The sequence below is a fragment of the Felis catus genome, chromosome F1, assembly GCF_018350175.1.
Source record: "Felis catus isolate Fca126 chromosome F1, F.catus_Fca126_mat1.0, whole genome shotgun sequence".
Lineage (NCBI taxonomy): Eukaryota > Metazoa > Chordata > Mammalia > Carnivora > Felidae > Felis > Felis catus.
This window is the reverse complement of record NC_058384.1, coordinates 14,646,957-14,665,861: the sequence shown is the minus strand read 5'-3', so window position 1 is coordinate 14,665,861 and position 18,905 is coordinate 14,646,957. Positions and strand designations below refer to the sequence as shown.

The 18,905-nt window shown below is 34.8% G+C and overlaps 1 protein-coding gene across 5 annotated transcripts in view; it reads right to left on the bottom strand.

The window, feature by feature from the left end:
• The window catches only part of SUCO (SUN domain containing ossification factor), a 91,086-nt gene that overhangs the window by 55,866 nt on the left and 16,315 nt on the right, over window positions 1–18,905 (bottom strand). For 3 of the 5 annotated variants that reach the window (XM_019821612.3, XM_019821611.3, XR_002151040.2), the window contains exons 2-6: window positions 10,049–10,157; window positions 6,152–6,262; window positions 3,589–3,746; window positions 1,674–1,811; window positions 1,298–1,448 (exon numbers count right to left, since the gene is read on the bottom strand). In XM_019821612.3, coding sequence (XP_019677171.2) covers window positions 1,298–1,448; window positions 1,674–1,811; window positions 3,589–3,746; window positions 6,152–6,262; window positions 10,049–10,157 — 667 coding nt within the window. The remainder of the gene's footprint in view (window positions 1–1,297; window positions 1,449–1,673; window positions 1,812–3,588; window positions 3,747–6,151; window positions 6,263–10,048; window positions 10,158–18,905) is intronic. The other 2 variants (XM_019821610.3, XM_011290883.4) reach the window with 1 other exon arrangement.

The following is an 18,905-nucleotide window of genomic DNA, read 5'->3' as shown; positions in this document are numbered from 1 at the left end:
AGGATGTTCATTCCATTATTTATTTCTGTATTCCTAAAACAATGCATAACATATTTACAAACAGTTCCTAGAGAAGTGCACAATATTTATTTAGACAGCTTACTCTGCCAAATAGCACAAGTCTCATATAGTACACATGTGCTATATGGTATAGGGCACATTTTCCCTAATACGAGTACTCACTATATTAAAGCAAACTTTTAAGGACTGACACTAGTATATTAGAATTACACTAATACACTAGAGTATTAGAATTACACAAATACAAATACCCATAATCTCTTGATTATTTTAGATATTTTCTTTGCTGAATATATTGTTCCTCTCCTCCATTACTGATTTGTAGGTAGTCTTTGTAGTTGACACTAATCCTTATCGGTTGCATATATTGCAAATACTAAGGAAGAGTTAGCAAATTGGTTCCCATACAACCTCTGTGTTGGAGTGTTTTGCAGAACTAACTAACTGACTAATAAAGTATGTGGCTATTAAAAATATATATAGCAGAAAAGTATTACCACTAATTTAATTTAAAAATTAAATAAAAACCTACTTTGAACACAATTTATAAAAATGTACCTAGCTGAGGCACTTTTTTCCAGGATATTAATTTATTTAGGAGGTAATTAATACAGTTAAAAATTACAGCCTTTTATCGGTTAAGCGTCCAATTTCGGCTCAGGTCATGATCTCACGGTTTGCGAGTTCAAGCCCCACCTCAGGTTCTGTGCTAACAGCTCAGAGCCTGGAGCCTGCTTCGGATTCTGTGTCTCCCTCTCTGTCTCTTCCCCACTTGCACTCTGTCTCTACCCCTCCCCTGCTCATGCACATGCACGTGCACTCTCTCTCTCTCTCTCTCTCTTAAAAAGTAAATAAATATTAAAAACAAATTTTTTTTAATAATTCTCGTTGAAGAGCCTAAATTTAACACTGTATATGGAGTTAAGCTTATATACTGAAGATACTCGAATTTAACAATCATACCTTCTTCTATATAGCTCTCCAAGAAAATGCTTAAATGAGGACTTTATATATCTGGTATCAAACAGCTGATGGTAGCAGAAAACCACTTAATTATAAAATACCAAAGACATTTCACATTTGGAACAACTTCATGTATGAACAATATACTGGAGACCACTTGCTCTCAGAAAGCACAGCTCACTCCTCAGTTCCATATTCCTCATTAACTACATAATCCCTGTTTTTATGGTAAATATGGTTAGCAAATTGCAAGATTAACAAAAAATGAAAATACATATAATAAAGTAGGAAATAGTGCAAGTTATATACCTACCTCATTTTTTAAATTATCTGAAGCATTCAATGCAGATTTTGGATCACCACTACCCTGATCACTTGCTGAAACCTTTGATTCAAATTCTGATTTTGTTATTTTTCCTTTGCCATGTGAAGATGACACATTTTCTATATGCTGGCCAACAAGGCTATTTGAAACCAAAAAGACATATTAAAAAATTTCAGCTGAATAACAAGTTTATGCAATCTAATCTGTTACAACTATCATGTACAAAGTAAACCAAGAAAGGAGCACAAAGAGATTAGCTTTCTCTCAATCATAAAGTGGAATTAAGTATGCACCAAAGTCCATTCAAACATGACACTGCTATTATTACAGAATTATAAAAGGGAAAACAATGGCTCACACCCACCTTTCAGGTGGACTAACAAAGGAAGGCTGGTCAACCGGAGTATTTGCATCAAGAACCTCACCAACATCGCAATCAGTTTCAGACTGCTCAGTTTCACTTGGCTTGGTTATAGGAATAGTACCAGACTTTTCTATTTCACTAAAAATAGAAACAAAAAATACAATCTGGCAATTCAATGAACATAATGTGGCATAAGTTAAAAATGGTATTAGTGATTTTCAAAACATAATCTAAGACAGGAGAATTCTTTACAGTTTGGCAGGCTGTTTTCAAGAGTTCACTTATTTCAAATCACATAAAGTCAACTGCTGACTCTTGATCTGTTAATGCCCTTGGCCTTTAAATAGCTAACTGCTAAGTTTTAAAACAAAATATCATACATTAGTGCTTGGTCTCATAAAAAATAAGATTTTAAAATTATTTATTTTAACTGCATCTTCCTAATGGGTCCTTTCCAGGTTAGTGTATTCTACCAATATTAGTTGTTGCCTATAGTATCAAAAAATAATCTATTATCTCTATTAACATTTCAACTGAAGTTCTTAAGACACTTTTAGAATTTCACTTAAAAAACACATACCCTAATATGTTCTGCTACTCACTTCCAATTCACGAAGCAGTCATGTTCAGGATAAAGGGAAAATAAGATGTACTGTCTATATATATAATATTTAGCCTTAAATTCTTTCTGGAATAAGTATTATTAAATACTGTCCATTATTTCTAAGCCTGTCTTCTGTTTTTCTTCCTTACCTAGGATAAACACCTAAATGAAAACTCTAACATCTTTAAGTAAAACTCCTTCACCCCAGCCCCCTAAGTTCTTGAGAAGAATAAGTGTTTTTAAAAGTACTTATGATAGGGCACTTGGGTGGCTCAGTCTGTTAAGAGTCCGACTTTGGCTCAGGTCATGATCTCACAGTTTGTGAGTTCAAGCCCCATGACAGGATCTGTGCTGACAGCTCAGAACCTGGAGCCTGCTTCAGATTCTTTAATCTCCCTCTCTCTCTCTGCCCCTCCCTCCCTCTCTCTCTCTCTCTCTCTCTCTCTCTCTCTCTCTCTCAAGAGTAAATAAACAGTAATAAAAATTTGGGCGGGGGGGGGGGAACCTGGGTGGCTCAGTCAGTTGAGTGTCCTACTTCAGCTCAGGTTATAATTTCACTGCTCGTGGATTCGAGCCCCATGATGGGCTCTGTGCTGATAGCTCGCAGCCTGGAGCCTTATTTATATAAATAAACATTTTTTAAAAATTTAATATTTTTAATAAAAAAATAAAAATAAAATTACTTGTAGTTAAAAATAATGATAATAATATTAACTGACACATATATTTTTACTATGTACCAGATATTACCCTATCCAATTTTTAAATAATATTAATTCATTTGATATAGGAAATGATTAATGCAGTATGAAGGGAATTTGTTCTTTGTAGTGTTGCTGTAAGGAGCTAGAAGAGTACATAATCGATTTTCTAAATTAAAGAAACCTTAGATCTACAAATTCTGATTATTTACTATCAAGTTTGAACAAGGGAGCTATTCGCAAAAAGACAGACCTACCAATGGAATGCTGCAGTAATACTTGATGGAAGCGAATAATCTGACATTTGAATCTGATAATTATAAGGAAGATTACTCAAATAAGCAGTTACTTAAACAAGTAGAACCTCACTTTATGGGATGTAGATTTCATAGCTAGGATCTACTTCACTGAGTTTGGAAGCAGAATAAACACTGGTTATATCATAAGACCATTACATTAAAATAAAATCATTATGCAAAACAAGGCATCATAACTTAGGTCTGCTGCATAGCCTAAACTTCAAATCTGAATTTCAAGCTGCCTTATGTGATAAGACATTTTTCCATCATTAATCTAATGAGATTCTCTTTTTTTCTTTGTAATGACTTACTCAAGCTTTGAGATTGGAGTGATCTCTGAGGTAGATGAGCTGGAAATATTTTCAATGTTTTCACTGCCCACAGTTACACTGGAAGAATCTTCATGTAGATCAACTGGAGGGAGTGTCTCAATCACAGATGGACTTAACTTTTTTGACTCTGCATTCTGCTTAAAAAAAAAAAAGTTACATTAAATGTGGAGGTTAATAAATTATCTCTTTAGCTATACAGGATTTTATAAAATTATGTCTCAAAAGTGACAGTACCAAGAATGTACTTTTATAAAAATCCTTTCTTCTAACATTACCCCCCAAGGAATACATTTCATATTAAAATACAAGCTCTAGCCATTTTTCCTGGCATTTCACAAACTAGGACAAAGAAACCTGTCTTCCTTCTTTCCTATTTTCTATCAGGGCCCACATATATTTCCCTCTTACTGTAATTAATGCTAGCAGCAACAAAGAAATCATATGTAAATATGAAAAATAGTACAATACATACTTCTTGCCCTACAGCAGTTTAGAAGATAACGTGCATATAAGTGAAGTAAGTCATACAGAGAAAGACAGATACCATATGTTTTCACTCTTATGTGGATCCTGAGAAACTTAACAGAAGTCCATGGGGGAGGGGAAGAAAAAAAAAAGAGGTTAGAGAGGGAGAGGGCCAAAGCATAAGAGACTCTTAAAAACTGAGAACAAACTGAAGGTTGATGGGGGATGGGAGGGAAGGGAGGGTGGGTGATGGGTACTGAGGAGGGCACCTTTTGGAATGAGCACTGGGTGTTGTATGGAAACCAATTTGACAATAAATTTCATATTAAAAAAAAGATAACGTGCATAAATAAAGAACAACACAGAGCATGTACACACAAGTACACAAGTACAATTACAATGCAATACATGATTCTCACTGCTCCTTCAGTGAGCAATGATGCTCTGGGCCATTCACCCCTCCAAAACACAATCTGAAATCTACCTAATACCATTCATATTTGAAACCTCTATCAGCACATTCTCTCCCACAACCAATACTAAATAGAATTAACCTTTCCCTTTCCTCTATGCCTCCACTATTCTCTTCTATACAGCACCTCAAACACCTCAATTGCCTTATTTATGTCTCTTCTTCTTCAAGTATACTATAAACATCTTGAGTAAGAACTGTGTTCTCTTGATCTTCATGTTCCATAGCACACAGTAGACATTTAATGCTTATTAAGTATCAAGTGAGAGGTACTCAAGCTCAGTTCAAAGAAAACAGAAACTATGGACTATTACAGACTAGAAGAAAGAGGACTGTAAAGAAAAAGAGGACCAATATGGGAGCAGAAAGGAAACACAAGGTATAGAGTCCAAAGAATACAAAATATGATCATTTGGGGAATTATTTACACTGAAATGAAAAATTCACAAAGGAATACAAATAGTTTGTATTTTATGGTGGAGGCCTTGAGAAAAGGAATATTAACATTATCATTTTAATATGTATTCAATGTAAAAAAAAAAATCAATGAGATAGTTTATACTTTTTTTTTTTTTTTTAATTAAGTCTCCAAAACCCAATATGTATTTATAGCAAGTCTCTATCTGGACTGGTTGCATTTCCAGTGCTCAAGAGCCACGTGTAGCTAGTGGCTACTATACTGAACAACACAGGTCTATAAGACGCAGTAAGCACTTCAAGTATTTGAACATGATTACACCATGATAAAAATTCTAGAGAATGAACAATGGCAGGACTGTTCAGGAATAGTCATATAACCAGAAGGGTAACAGAGAACACTTTCTTACTCTATTGTACAAACATTTGACAAACATCTTCCAGAATCCAATAAAATGAAACACTATTTGTACTTAGTCCAATTAAGTCATAAAATAACTCTGACTGTATTTAAAAAAAAAGAATTCTCCCTCATTTTGAGCTGAAGTTTGCTTTTGTTACTACTTGAGATACTTAGTTTTTCCTTAGTCTTTCTTCCTCCAGATCAAATATCCCTAGTTCCTTCAGCTATTCCTGATATTAAATGGGTTCCAGATGCTTCAGCATTCCAGTCAGCTTATATTCTTGTCTAGTTTTTAATATCTTTCATAAAATCTGGCATATAAAATAGAAAATAATATTCATGATGTAATATAAAAGGAAAAGGGAAAACGTATTTTAACCTATAATTAATTCATCTTCCACACTGAGTGACAAAAGTTTGGTATAAAAACATTCTTTGTTTTATATACAAATACTTCCTTTTAAGTTAGAAAACAATTTCCTGACATCTAAAAATCTAAAGAGACAAAGATACATTACAGTGAGCCAAAATGGAACCTAAAAAGAAATGAGAACTTATACCCAAACTTTTACTGCTAAGAAAATGGTCACATTTATTATTAAATCTGCAATTTTGCATTTTCTCAAAAGCAGTACTCTTAGCAGGTGAACAGTATTAAGGCCAACAGCACGACAATTCAAAAAGAAAAAATAAAAATTCACAATATGATGACCAAACAGAAGTTTTCTATCTTGCAAAGTAGTTTTAAAAGACACATCATCAAAAATCAAAGCAACATAGCTTACTTGTACATCCACAGCAGAGTCTTCTTTCAATTTATGTTCTTCTGGAGGAATAGGTAAGTTTGAACCCACTTTTTCCGATAATTCGGCATTGATAGGTCCCTCTCTTTCATCCTATATCGCAACAAAGAAAAAAGGCTAACTGATAAAATTGTTTCACAAAACAGTCCTAAGCAATATTATATACTTTACAACCACAACACTGTCTTGTATGGACTTGACTGTAATTACTTTTATTTGTTTACACGGTTATTGTCCATCTTCCTGCATCCCCTTCCTTGCCACCACAGTGAAAACGGACACTAAATGAGTTCAAGACCCTCATTTGATTTCTAATAAGCACTTTAGTCCTACCACCCAGCACTATGTATGTGGCAGGATCTCTAATAAGTGAAAGTACATACAGCTCTTTGTGCCATCTCTTTTGACACTTACTTTCAAGTTAGGATTTCAGGTTTAAATATATTTTCTAGCTATACATTTCATAAAAGCAAAGTTCATATTCTTTGTTTATCTAAACAATATATACCAGGTACCTAAACGTTTGCTGAGTTGTTTCCCCCCTAAATGTTTTGCTTATATTTACTCACACAACATTTAAGTCTTCAAATTTCTTGTCAGAGATTAGATCAAAGTCTCATAGACTGTGGGTGAAAGTATGAAATTATACTCTTCTTAAAGAGATACTCATTATTTTACATATTCAGCTTAATACAGAAGAATTGAAAATGAGGACTGGTAAATAGTTATTTTTCATAAATCTTTGACAATTATAACTTCATCTATTAAAAGGCGTATAACAACATTCTGATATAGAGCTCTCAAACATCACTCCATCACACACACATAGACACATACTCTCTCACACAGAACAGGATATTTGGACACAGAAGTCCAAGGTATGTTTTTAGTTAACTTCAGCTACTTTACCTCTTATTCCTCTATGAAAAATCATCTCCCTTTTCTTCTACAAAATTTTCCATTTTTTCCTGATAATTGCTACTAGACTCAGAAAGCACACATAAAAAATAATTTTGCCTCAATTTTATTTTTATTTATTACAGAGAGAAATAAGGGAATATTAGCATTATTATTTTAATTTGGGGCGCCTGGGTGGCTCAGTCGGTTAAGCGGCCGACTTCGGCTCAGGTCATGATCTCACGGTCCGTGAGTTCGAGCCCCGCGTCGGGCTCTGTGCTGACAGCTCAGAGCCTGGAGCCCGTTTCAGATTCTGTGTCTCCCTCTCTCTGACCCTCCCCTGTTCATGCTCTGTCTCTCCCTGTCTCAAAAATAAATAAAATGTTAAAAAAAATTTTTTTGGGGGCGCCTGGGTGGTTCAGTCGGTTAAGCGGCCGACTTCGGCTCAGGTCATGATCTTGCGGTCTGTGAGTTCGAGCCCCGCGTCGGGCTCTGTGCTGACAGCTCAGAACCCGGAGCCTGTTTCAGATTCTGTGTCTCCCTCTCTCTCTGACCCTCCCTCGTTCATGCTCTGTCTCTGTCTCAAAAATAAATAAACGTTAAAAAAAAATTTAAAAAAAAATTTTTTTTTTAAAGAAAAATGACTCCCTTTGTCCTCCAGTGGCTCTCTTGAGAGGTCTTTTTGGTTATACCAATGTATGAAAAAGGGCATTCATTACTCTGGATGAAGTATGTAATAAGAATTTTTGTTTAGTATCTTAAAAAGTTGCTTGGCCCTATAAAAGGTAGTCTTCAGAGACGAGACTGATCATTCTTGGGTGAATATAGGCTCCAATATGGGAAAATACCATGGGACTATGGAGCAACAAGTGTGAAATGCCAACTTGGACAGGGAGAATGGACTCTCATTCGTGGGCTCGGATTAAAGTTATCTTTAAGAATCATTAGAAAAATGACTAAACATGAGAATATGAAATAAAACAAGCATGTCTTTAATATCCAATTCACAGGGAACAGTGACTGTGTGGCCAGACACTCTTGTAAATACATCTATCTCCTCCAGAGCTCTCCTCTTACCCCTCTAGTTAACTGGAGGGACTAACAGCATTCAAAATAAAAACATTTACAATTAAAAAAAAAAAAGAGAGATTCAGCAGCAGTCTTCAGAATTTTAAACGCTCCACCACAGAAATATATCCTCGTTAACTCCAAAATTTGCATAATCCACTCTAAATGTCATGCCAACCATCCAGGCATGTAATTATAAATCTGTATTTCCACACACACACGCATACACAAGCACATGTGCATATACATAGCTGAGAAACAATGCAAAAGTTTGTCAATAAAGAAATATTTAATAAATTATGAAATATCTATATGAATGAATAAAAATGTAGCCATCATAAGAATATAACATAAAGGGGCGCCTGGGTGGCACAGTCGGTTAAGCGTCCGACTTCAGCTCAGGTCACGATCTCGCGGTCCGTGAGTTCGAGCCCCGCGTCGGGCTCTGGGCTGATGGCTCAGAGCCTGGAGCCTGGTTCCGATTCTGTGTCTCCCTCTCTCTCTGCCCCTCCCCCGCTCATGCTCTGTCTCTCTCTGTCCCAAAAATAAATGAACGTTGAAAAAAAAAAAAAAAAAAGAATATAACATAAAAAGGAGTCCATGAGATATTACTGGGGCAGAGGGAAAAGTCAATTTGTAGAATATTTATAATGTGACATTTCATGGAAAATAAAAATATTAATCTGTGTGCCGTATATGGCATATAGATAACTACAAAAAGACTGTCTCAATCTTTTCACAAGAAACAGTAAATTATGGCTGCTTTGGAGAGGAAAATAGAATATAAACATAAATATTTTATAGTTAGTATAAATGACTTCTACACAGTTGATCCTTAAACAATGCAGGGGTTAGGGATACCAAGCCCTAGCACAGTCAAAAATCTCTCTATAACTTTTGACTCCCCCAAAACTTAACTTCTAGTAGCTTGTTGTTGACCAAAGCTGTACCAATAATATAAGCAGTAAATTACCACATATTTTGTATATTATACACAGTATACATTTTTACAATGAAGTAAAAGCTAGAGAAGGGGTGCCTGGGAGGCTCATTCGGTTAAGCATCTGACTCTTGATTTTGGCTCAGAGGTCATGATCTCACAGTTTGTGAGTTTGAGCCCCATGTGGGGTTCCACACTGTCATCTCGGAGCCTGCTTGGGATTCTCTCTCTCCCTCTGCCCCTTCCCCACTCACACACAAGCAAGCAAGCAAGCAAGCAAGCAAGCAAGAAAGAAAGAAAGACTTAAAGAAGCTAGAGAAGAGAAAATGTTAAGAAAATCATAAGAGAAAATACATTTACAGTACTGTACCATAAAAAATCTGCATATTAGTATGGACACACATAACTCAAGCCCATGTCATTCAAGGGTCAACTGTATTTTAAAATATATATATTGATAGGGGGAAGCCAAATCTAGTCAATACTCACCTTTTTCATTTAAAATGATACAATAATAAATGATTTACAGATCTGGTCTGGTTTTTTGGACTCTCTATTCACTCCATCAAATTATATAAAAAACTACATAACCACTGACTGCAGACTCTCCCTATAATCCTGATTTCTAAGTTCTTATAATAAAACTGGTGTTTCTTTTGAAACCCTTTAACTAATTAGAGCATTAAAAAGTGAGCCACTGGTTTTCAGTTTTCTGAATAGGTATTATTTTCCTCCTTACTCTAGGACTAAGGATGTTAGAACATTCTAAACATAAGCAAAAAGAATAAACATATAAATATTTCAGAGATAGCTTACTTTCAGAATTACCTGAGTAACTCTTCAAATTACAGTGAGAATTACAAATCACCAAAAATTATGACATAGTATTTCTGAAATTACTTTTATTCCGAATGTTTTGAGGAAGTCTTAGAAAGCTGACACACAAATTACATTGTCAACTTTATTTAAGGTACCTTTTTCTGGAATTGTACATCTTCATTTTCTAGTGCACAATTGTCATCTTGAGAGTAATATGATGAAGCTGAAGAACTCTCTTTACAACATACACGCCAACTGGGAAGCCTGTAAAACATCCACCACCACCAAAAGAAAGAAAGAAGGAAAAGTTGTTAAGCCAACACATTCCCTACCATGGGCTAGAATTTGAGGCAATAAACAAATAGATGGCTCTTACACTAATGCCCTAAAGAACTTAACAATTTAATGAAGACAAATATACATAAGACGAGGGTTTTTATTTAATGCCCTGAAAACAAAAACCATAAACAGTGTGTTATCAGCATCCCAAATTAAGGCATTATGAATTTCATAAAGGTGAAACAGTAAGGCCTTCACAAAAGGAGTGTCTGAAAATTATCACAAAAGGAACAGAAAAAGTTGTCAAAGGGCTAACACCCTCAGAAAGTACCAGATGCCGATAATATTTGAAATTTTACTAAATACTTAAGAAGAGATAACTCCAAGCTACCTAAACTATTTCAAAGCACAGAAGTACAGCTTCCAAAATATTTTTATATAGGAACATGGTAGTGATATCCAAAATTAAGAGAAAGAGCACACACAAGTGAATACTACAGGTTAATACAACTTAGGAAATAGGACACGAAAAGTCTAAATGAAACAATAAAAAAAAAATAGTCTTTAAGGACATACCAAAGAAATAATATACCACTGTTATGATCAAGTAGAGTTTAGCTCTGATAGTCAAAAGTGGTCGAAATAACAGAATCTGTTTATTTAGTTTACCATGCAAAAAAATATCAAGGAAAAATATGATTATCTTCATAGTCACTGAAAGACATCTGATAAACTTACACATCCATCAAGATTTTTTTAAATAGGAAAAAGCAGATGTTTACCATGGAAACATATATTCATAATACACAAGCCTGAAAGTTAGTACCAAACTTAGTGAAGCAACTTAAAAATAACCCGATTTAGATCTGAAACAAGACAAGAATGTCCATTATTGCTAGTATTACATAATATGATAAAGGATATAAAAATGGAAAAAGAGACAATAAAATCATTAATTGCAGATAATGAGTTTATACAGGTGGAAAATTAAAAAGAACCACCTATTAAAAGATATCTTGGGTATAAAAATTATATTCTTAGGTATAAAATTAAGAATCAGGGGTACCTGAGTGGCTCAGTAAGTTGAGCGTCCAAGTCTTGATTTCAGCTCAGGTAAAGATTCCAGTGTCGAGGGATCTAGCCCCGCATCAGGCTCTGCACTGAGCATGGAGCCTGCTTAAGATTCTCTCCCCCAGTCCCTCTCCCCTGCTCACGTGCTTTACTCTCTCAAATAAATAAAATAAATAAACAAACAAACAGAATCAACTCAACTCTACTAAAACCATCACAACCAGTTACAAGATGAAATAGAAGAAAAATACCCATTTGTAAAGAAACAATACTAAAATATACACTTAGCTACAAATCAAAACCACAATGAGATACCACCACACACCTGTCAGAATGGCTAAAATTAACAACTCAGGAAACAACAGATGTTGGTGATAAGCAGATGCAGAGAAAGGGGAACACTTTTACACTGCTGGTGGGAATGCAAACTGGTGCAGCCACTCTGGAAAACAGTATGGAGGTTCCTCAAAAAATTAAAAATAGAGCTACCCTATGACCCAGCAATTGCACTACTAGGTATTTACCCAAAGGATACAAAAATGCTGATATGAAGGGGTACATGCACCCCAATGTTTACAGCCACACTATCAACAATAGCCAAATTATGGAAAGAGCCCAAATGTCCATTGACTGATGAATGGATTAAAAAGATGTGTGTATACACACACACACACACACACACACACACACACACACACACACACACACAGAGGAATATTACTTGGCAATCAAAAAGAATGAAATCTTGCCATTTGCAACAATGTGGATGGAACTAGAATGTATTATGCTAAGCGAAATAGAGAAAGATAAATATATGATTTCACTCATATGTGGCATTTAAGAAACAAAAGAGATGAACATAGGGGAAGGGAAAGAAAAATAAGATAAAAACAGAGAGGGAGGCAAACCATAAGAGACTGTTAAGTACCGAGAACAAACTAAGGGTTTTTGGAGGGGTACTGGCTGGGGGGATGGGCTAAATGGGTGATGGGCACTAAGGAGGGCACTTGGGATGAGCACTGGGTGATATCTGTAAGTGACGAATCACTAAATTCTACTCTTGAAACATTACACTGTATGTTAACTAACTTGGATTTAGTAAATTTAAAAATAAATAAAATAAAATATAAGCTTAGCAAGAAATGTTCTATTAAGTAGAACTGCTTCAAATTGCCAATATTTGACAATTCTCTGACATGGAAAAGTCAAATTATATGATTCAAGTTAGTATATACAGAAGATTTGAAAGATATTTAAGAGCTAAAGATGTTTTTAAGGAGACAGGCTGACTCTAAAGTTTATATAAACAGTAAGAATAGTCAAGAAGATTTTAATTTGAGGAAACTAGATGTCTGTGAAACCACAATGGTTACAACAATATGGTACTGAGATTAGAGGGGGAAAGGGAATCCCCAGGGTGACTGGAAATAGAAATCCTAGGATGACAGCTATACACAGAGAACAGAGGGCAATCTGTCTAAATTGGAGGTAATGAGAAACTCTTAGAAGAACCTTCTTTCAGAGGATGAAACTGACGGCATACCTGACAGGTCTTTGAAAATCTTAACTACAGATTTATGTAACTGGCAGACAGTTTGTAATTAAATAGAAACATAAAGGGTGCCTGGATGGCTCAGTCAGTTAAGCACTGATTTTTTGCTCATGTCATGTGATCTTACGGTTGGTAAGACTGAGCCCTGAGTAGGGCTCTGCACTGATAGCTCTAAGCCTGCTTGAGATTCTCTCTCCTTCTCTATGCCCCTCCCCCACTTGAGCACAAACACATGAGCACTCTTTCTCTCTCAAAAATAAACATTTAAAACATAAATTCCTTGAGAACCAATTCCTAACCATTTTAACCTCACCCCACAAAGTCAAAACTTGCAAATATGAGGTGCTTAATAAATATTTGTTAAATGAATGAAAGATCTGTGGAGAACTGTTTTGTAGCACACACCAGAGGGAAATTCAGTCATTTTTTATTCCTCTCCCATCACCATGTCACCTCACCACTACCACTCCCCAAACTCATCCACCCACCACTTCATCACACGCATAAACTCAAAAAAAGAGAGTCTGGAGACTAAGAGGATATTTATCCTTTTTTGTCAGCTTCTCCCTACCAATGTGGCATGGATTTGCCATTCATAAAGAAAGGTATTAACTGTATGATTAAACAAAAATCACATTTGAGTGCCATTTAGGATACCAAGCTTTACACACTTTAGTGAAACAAGAGTATCATACATGCTGGTTATTATGCTTACAGAAAATACTCACTAACATCCAGTCTGAAAGGCTTACTAGTCACAAGTACCAGTAGTTATAAAGTATGTGTGTGTGCATGCTTTTCAAAGAAAAATGACCATCTGACATCTTGAGCAAGAAAAATGTTTAAAGGATTAAAAACAGTAAATCTATAACAAAATCAACCAAAGTAGAATCTACATGGCTGAAAAGTCATCTTTAAAAGAAAACTTACGTTAAGCAGATTTTAAATTTAAAATTTTTCTTTACGCAAACTTGGAAAAGGAATTTTTTTGGTAACTTTATGTACTTATTATCTTATCATTATGGTAGTGTCACAAATGTTCTGCCAATCAAATTGTCATTTCCTTTTACATGTAGTTGTTGTTCTAATCTAAATGATACAACCAATCAATATACTTAGAAAACCTAGCAAAGGCATATGGCAAATAGTCAATAAATACTCGAGTGATTTCTTCTTCCAAACTTTTTGAAAACCATTTTCAACTAAAAATATGTGTATGAATATGTTCATATATATATATATATATATATACATACATATATATATATATACACACACACACACATATACACTGAATATGTAGAATATTCTTATGGAAAACAAATCATTTTCTGGGTAGGAATTTTGAGGGTGAGGGTGGGAGGGGTAAAAATACCATCAATCTAGCTTTGTGTTCTCTAGCTTTAGGTTACCTTTAACAGAGAACTACACACACACACACACACACACACACACACACACACACGCACAAACCCAAACAGCGTCTCAAGAACTAAGAAATATAACAAATCAGTTTTATCTATACAAGTAACTGTACATTAAAAAAAAAAAAAAGTTTTGCAAACAGGGGACCAAATTACCAAAGATTAGTACTATTCTCCAAAACTTAAAACATGAAGAAAAACTTACAGGAACCATTAAATCAATCAACAAATTTCATAAAAATTTAGTCAAAACCAAAATGAGATCAAATTTCAGCTGATAGAATGACCTAATTTTTAAAAATTTTATTTAAGAGCTGAAATTGCCACATAATTTCCTCAAACCTTTAAACATCAACGAATTCAAAAGCTCTGGACTTCAGCAAATAATTATTAGGGTCTGATGGGAGGTGAAAAATAATAGAAATAAAATTTAAGTTGGGATAGCATTCCTGTTAAGAACATGCCTAGTGTGTGTGTGGCTATCTTTCATGGACCTTCTTTTATTAAAGTACTTCCTGGGGCAGCTCAGTCAGTTAAGCATCCAACTCTTGATTTTGGCTCAGGTCATGATCTCAAGGTCTGTGAGATCAAGCCTCGCTTCGGGCTCTGTGTTGACACTGTGGAGCCAGCTTGGGATTCTCTCCCCACCCCCCTCTGCTCCTACTCTGCTCATGTTTGCACTCTTTCTCAAAATAAATAAAATGAACTTAAAAAATAACTTCCTGATAAAGGGCCTAAAAAAGTCATAGCCTTGATAGATAGATAGATAGAGCAACAGATTGAAAGATCTCCACTACATCAGTTATGTTATGGTGTAAAATTACAAATACTATAATTTACAGGCAAGGTTTCAAGTCATGACCACCAATGTTGAATTTACTAGTCATTATAACTATTAGTGGAGAAAAAAAAAATAAAATTTCATAGAAGGGATGTAGTAATGGAAATCTTTCCATTCCTTCAGGAGGTCATGATAACGGAGGTATATGGCAAAGATGTGCAGAGGTGCATAATATTGCAAGATACATTCGACTGTGACAATTTGCTAGTTGGCCTAGCATAATGGTTAAAAGAATGAGGTCCAGAGTCACACAGCCTGTATGATCTTGGGCAAGCTCATTAAATAAACATTAATTTATCTGTGCCTATTTCCTCAAAATAGTATTACCTATTTGAGGGGACTGTTATAAGGATTTGATGAGCTAGCTTAAAGCCCTTAGAACTGTGACAGCACATAGTAAACACAATATTAGGCATTATGCTTACTAAAACAAAAAATATTTTAATTCTAAGAGAATAAAAACAGGTATTTTGGGGTTGGAACATGGTTCAGTAACAATAACAAACTGATGTAGAATGTTAATTTTTACTTTTGAACTATCCCTAACATCTTCTTTCATCTCTTGCCCACAGCTGATCAGATATAAAATTATTACAAAATGTCTTTGACACTCAAAATTTATCCTATCCTCTAAGTTCTATAACCTTGAATAAATAGTTAATTAAAAAAAACCCTTTGGGGTACCTGAATGGCTCAGCCTGTTAAGCATCCAACTCTTGATTTCGGTTCAGGTCATGATCTTACAGTTTGTAAGTTCAAGCCCTGTGTTGGGCTGGCTCTATGCTGACAGTGCTTGGGATTCTCTCTCTCTCCCTCTCTCTGCCCCTCCCATGCTTCTCTCTCTCTCTTTCTCTCTCTCTCTCTCTCTCTCTCTCTCTCTCTCTCTCTCTCTCTCTCAGAATAAATAAACTTAAAAAAAAATTGTCAAAAAAACACTTTGGAGATTTTTTATCTTCTGCACATGATTTCTTGGTCAGTTCACTTGATTATATTGTTAAATAGTGGGTTCTTTTTTTGTTAGGTTTATTTATTCTGAAAGAGAGAGAGGGAGAGAGACAGAGCGTGCTCACAATGGGCTAGAGAGAGGGGGAGAGAACATCCCAAGTAGGCTCTGCACTGCCCGTGTGGAGCCCGACATGGGGCTCAAATTCACCGACTGTGAGATTATGACCTGAGTCGAAGTAGATGTTTAATGGACTGAGCCACCCGGGAGCCCCTAAATGCTGGGTTCTAACCAACATGAACAGAATTACACTGAGGAATTTAAATCAGTGTGCAATTAGGCTGGCATCCTGCATATGGAAATACCTCCAAACAACTGCCTTCAAAAAAATGTGTTCACTTTTATTGAAGTATTTATAAGTACAATTGTAGGACATTTTAGTTTAATACTATTCCACTACTTGATCCCCCCTCCCAAAAAACTGCTAGGCAAAGAACTTTTATGTGTGATGTAAAAAGCATGGTCCATGTGCTGTACTAATTTCTTTTGACAAATGTAACATGATTACATGTAATGTTAATATTCAGGGAAGCTAGATGAAGTGTATGTGGTTAACTCTCTGTACTACCTTTGCATATTGTCTATAAATTTAGAACCATTCCAAAATATAAGTTTCTCTTAAAAATAAGCAGAATCCATGAAAGAAGTAATTGATAAACTAACCATCAAAATTAAAAACTTCTGTAAAACACACTTATGAAATGAGAAGGCAAGTTACAGACTAGGAAACAATATTTACAAAGCATATACTTGATAAAGAATTTGTATCCAGTGTAAAGAACTCTCAAAACTCAATTAAGAAACAACCAAATTTTTAAAAAAAACAGGCAAAAGATTTTGATAGTCATATCACCAAAGGAAACCTAGGAATGGCAAATAAACATGTGAAAGATGCTTAACATCATCGTTATTCTTAGAGAAATGCAAATCAAAACCACAATGAGATACCACTACATACCTAATAAAATGGCTTAACATTTAAGAGACCGAACATACTAAGTGTTGAAAACAATATAGAAGCACTCTTATATGGTGGGAATCTAAAACGGTACAACCACTTTGGAAAACAATTTGGCACTGCCTTAAAAGTGAAACAGACCCAAATAATCCAGCCATTCCACCCTTAAGTATTCACTCAAGAGAAAGACACAAAAGGTCACAGCAGCTCTATTTGTAATAGTCAAGAACTGGGGGAAAAAAAACCTCAAATATCCATGAACAGGTACATAGATAAACAATTTATACTATAGACATGTAATGTAATAATATTCAGCAATAAAAAGATATTAATCTGAAACACAACATCCTGGACAACTCTCCAAATAATTATTTTCTGTGAAAGATGTCAAACCAAAAAAAAAAGTATATAATGCATGATTCCATTTATATAATGGAATTTATATAATACAAAATATAATGCATTTATATAATACAAAAAATGCAAACTAAACTACAGCTACAGAATGCAAAGCAGTGGCTGCCTGCAGGAAGGAGGCCAGAAGGCAGGGATTACAAAGGGACATGAGAAAATTCCGGAGGGTAAAGGATATGTTTGCTAAGTTGCTTTTGGTGAGAGTTTCATGGATGTATACATATACCAAAAGGTATCAAATTGTCCAATTTATGTAGTATATTGTATACCAATTATGCCCCTGAAAAAGCTGTTTTAAGAAGTGGAGCAGAGAGAAATAAAACAAGAATGACAAGAGATTGATCATTATTGAAGCTAGGCAACAGGTGCCTGCCTATTGCACGCCTTTCTACGATTTGGTGTCTTTAAATTCCCATAAGAACAAGTTTTGGAATTCTGCCCACTTTTAAACAGAAAGAAAAAAAATAATTCAATGTTGTATCTATTTGCAACATATACTATTGTAATACCTGCCTGGGTATAATTGCCAGAATAAAATTCTTCAAAGTGGACAAAAATCTAAGAAATACATGGACAATAATACACGGACAAAATCTAAGAAAACATGAGATTTACATTATATATAAGAAACAAGCTTGACCAAATATATATAACTTTATAACAAATACAAAATAAACATTCTTTTTCAAGCACACATGGGATATCTCCCAAATACTAACCATACACTAAAACTTCAAAAGAAGACTCAAATTCCAAAGGCTGAAGATCTAATAAACTATACTCTCCAACTACCCTGCAACAATTTTTGAAGTAACAAAAAGATTCCCAACAACATCCTAAGCCTGGAAACAAAAATTATGCAGCAGAATCATCCTTCCATTAAAGAGGAAACAATGAGAAACTTTAGGAAATATTACAGTGGAGGACTACTATTGGTAGGATGAGATGCAGATAAGACAAATTGGTGGGATGCAGATAAGACAACGGCAGGAAAACTTTATTTCCAAAGAAGAGCTAGTTTCAAAACAAGAGCTAATCTTTCAACTCAAAGAGATAATAGTGTAAATCGGAGAAAAAAAAATTACAAAAAAAAAAAAAGAAAGAAGGCTATAAGGACAGAAATCAATGAAATAAAGACTAAAGGCAAAGATTAAGAAAAACAAAACTTAGTTCTTTGAAGAAAATGTTAGAAAGATGAATTTCTGGCAAAACCAATCAAGGAGAGTTGGTGATGTGAATTAACATGGCACAAAAACATGAAATACCACAGACAAAACAGATTTTTTAAACTGTAAAATATTACAAACTATATAAATACCTATATATTTGAAAATTCACAAGAAATAGATATTTCTAGAAAAATAGCAAAATTGGCACAAAGTAATAATTGTAATAAACTAATGATAATTAAGGAAATTTGAGTGGATTAACCAATACTGCACATAGGAAAGGGAAAAATCCCAACCCAGG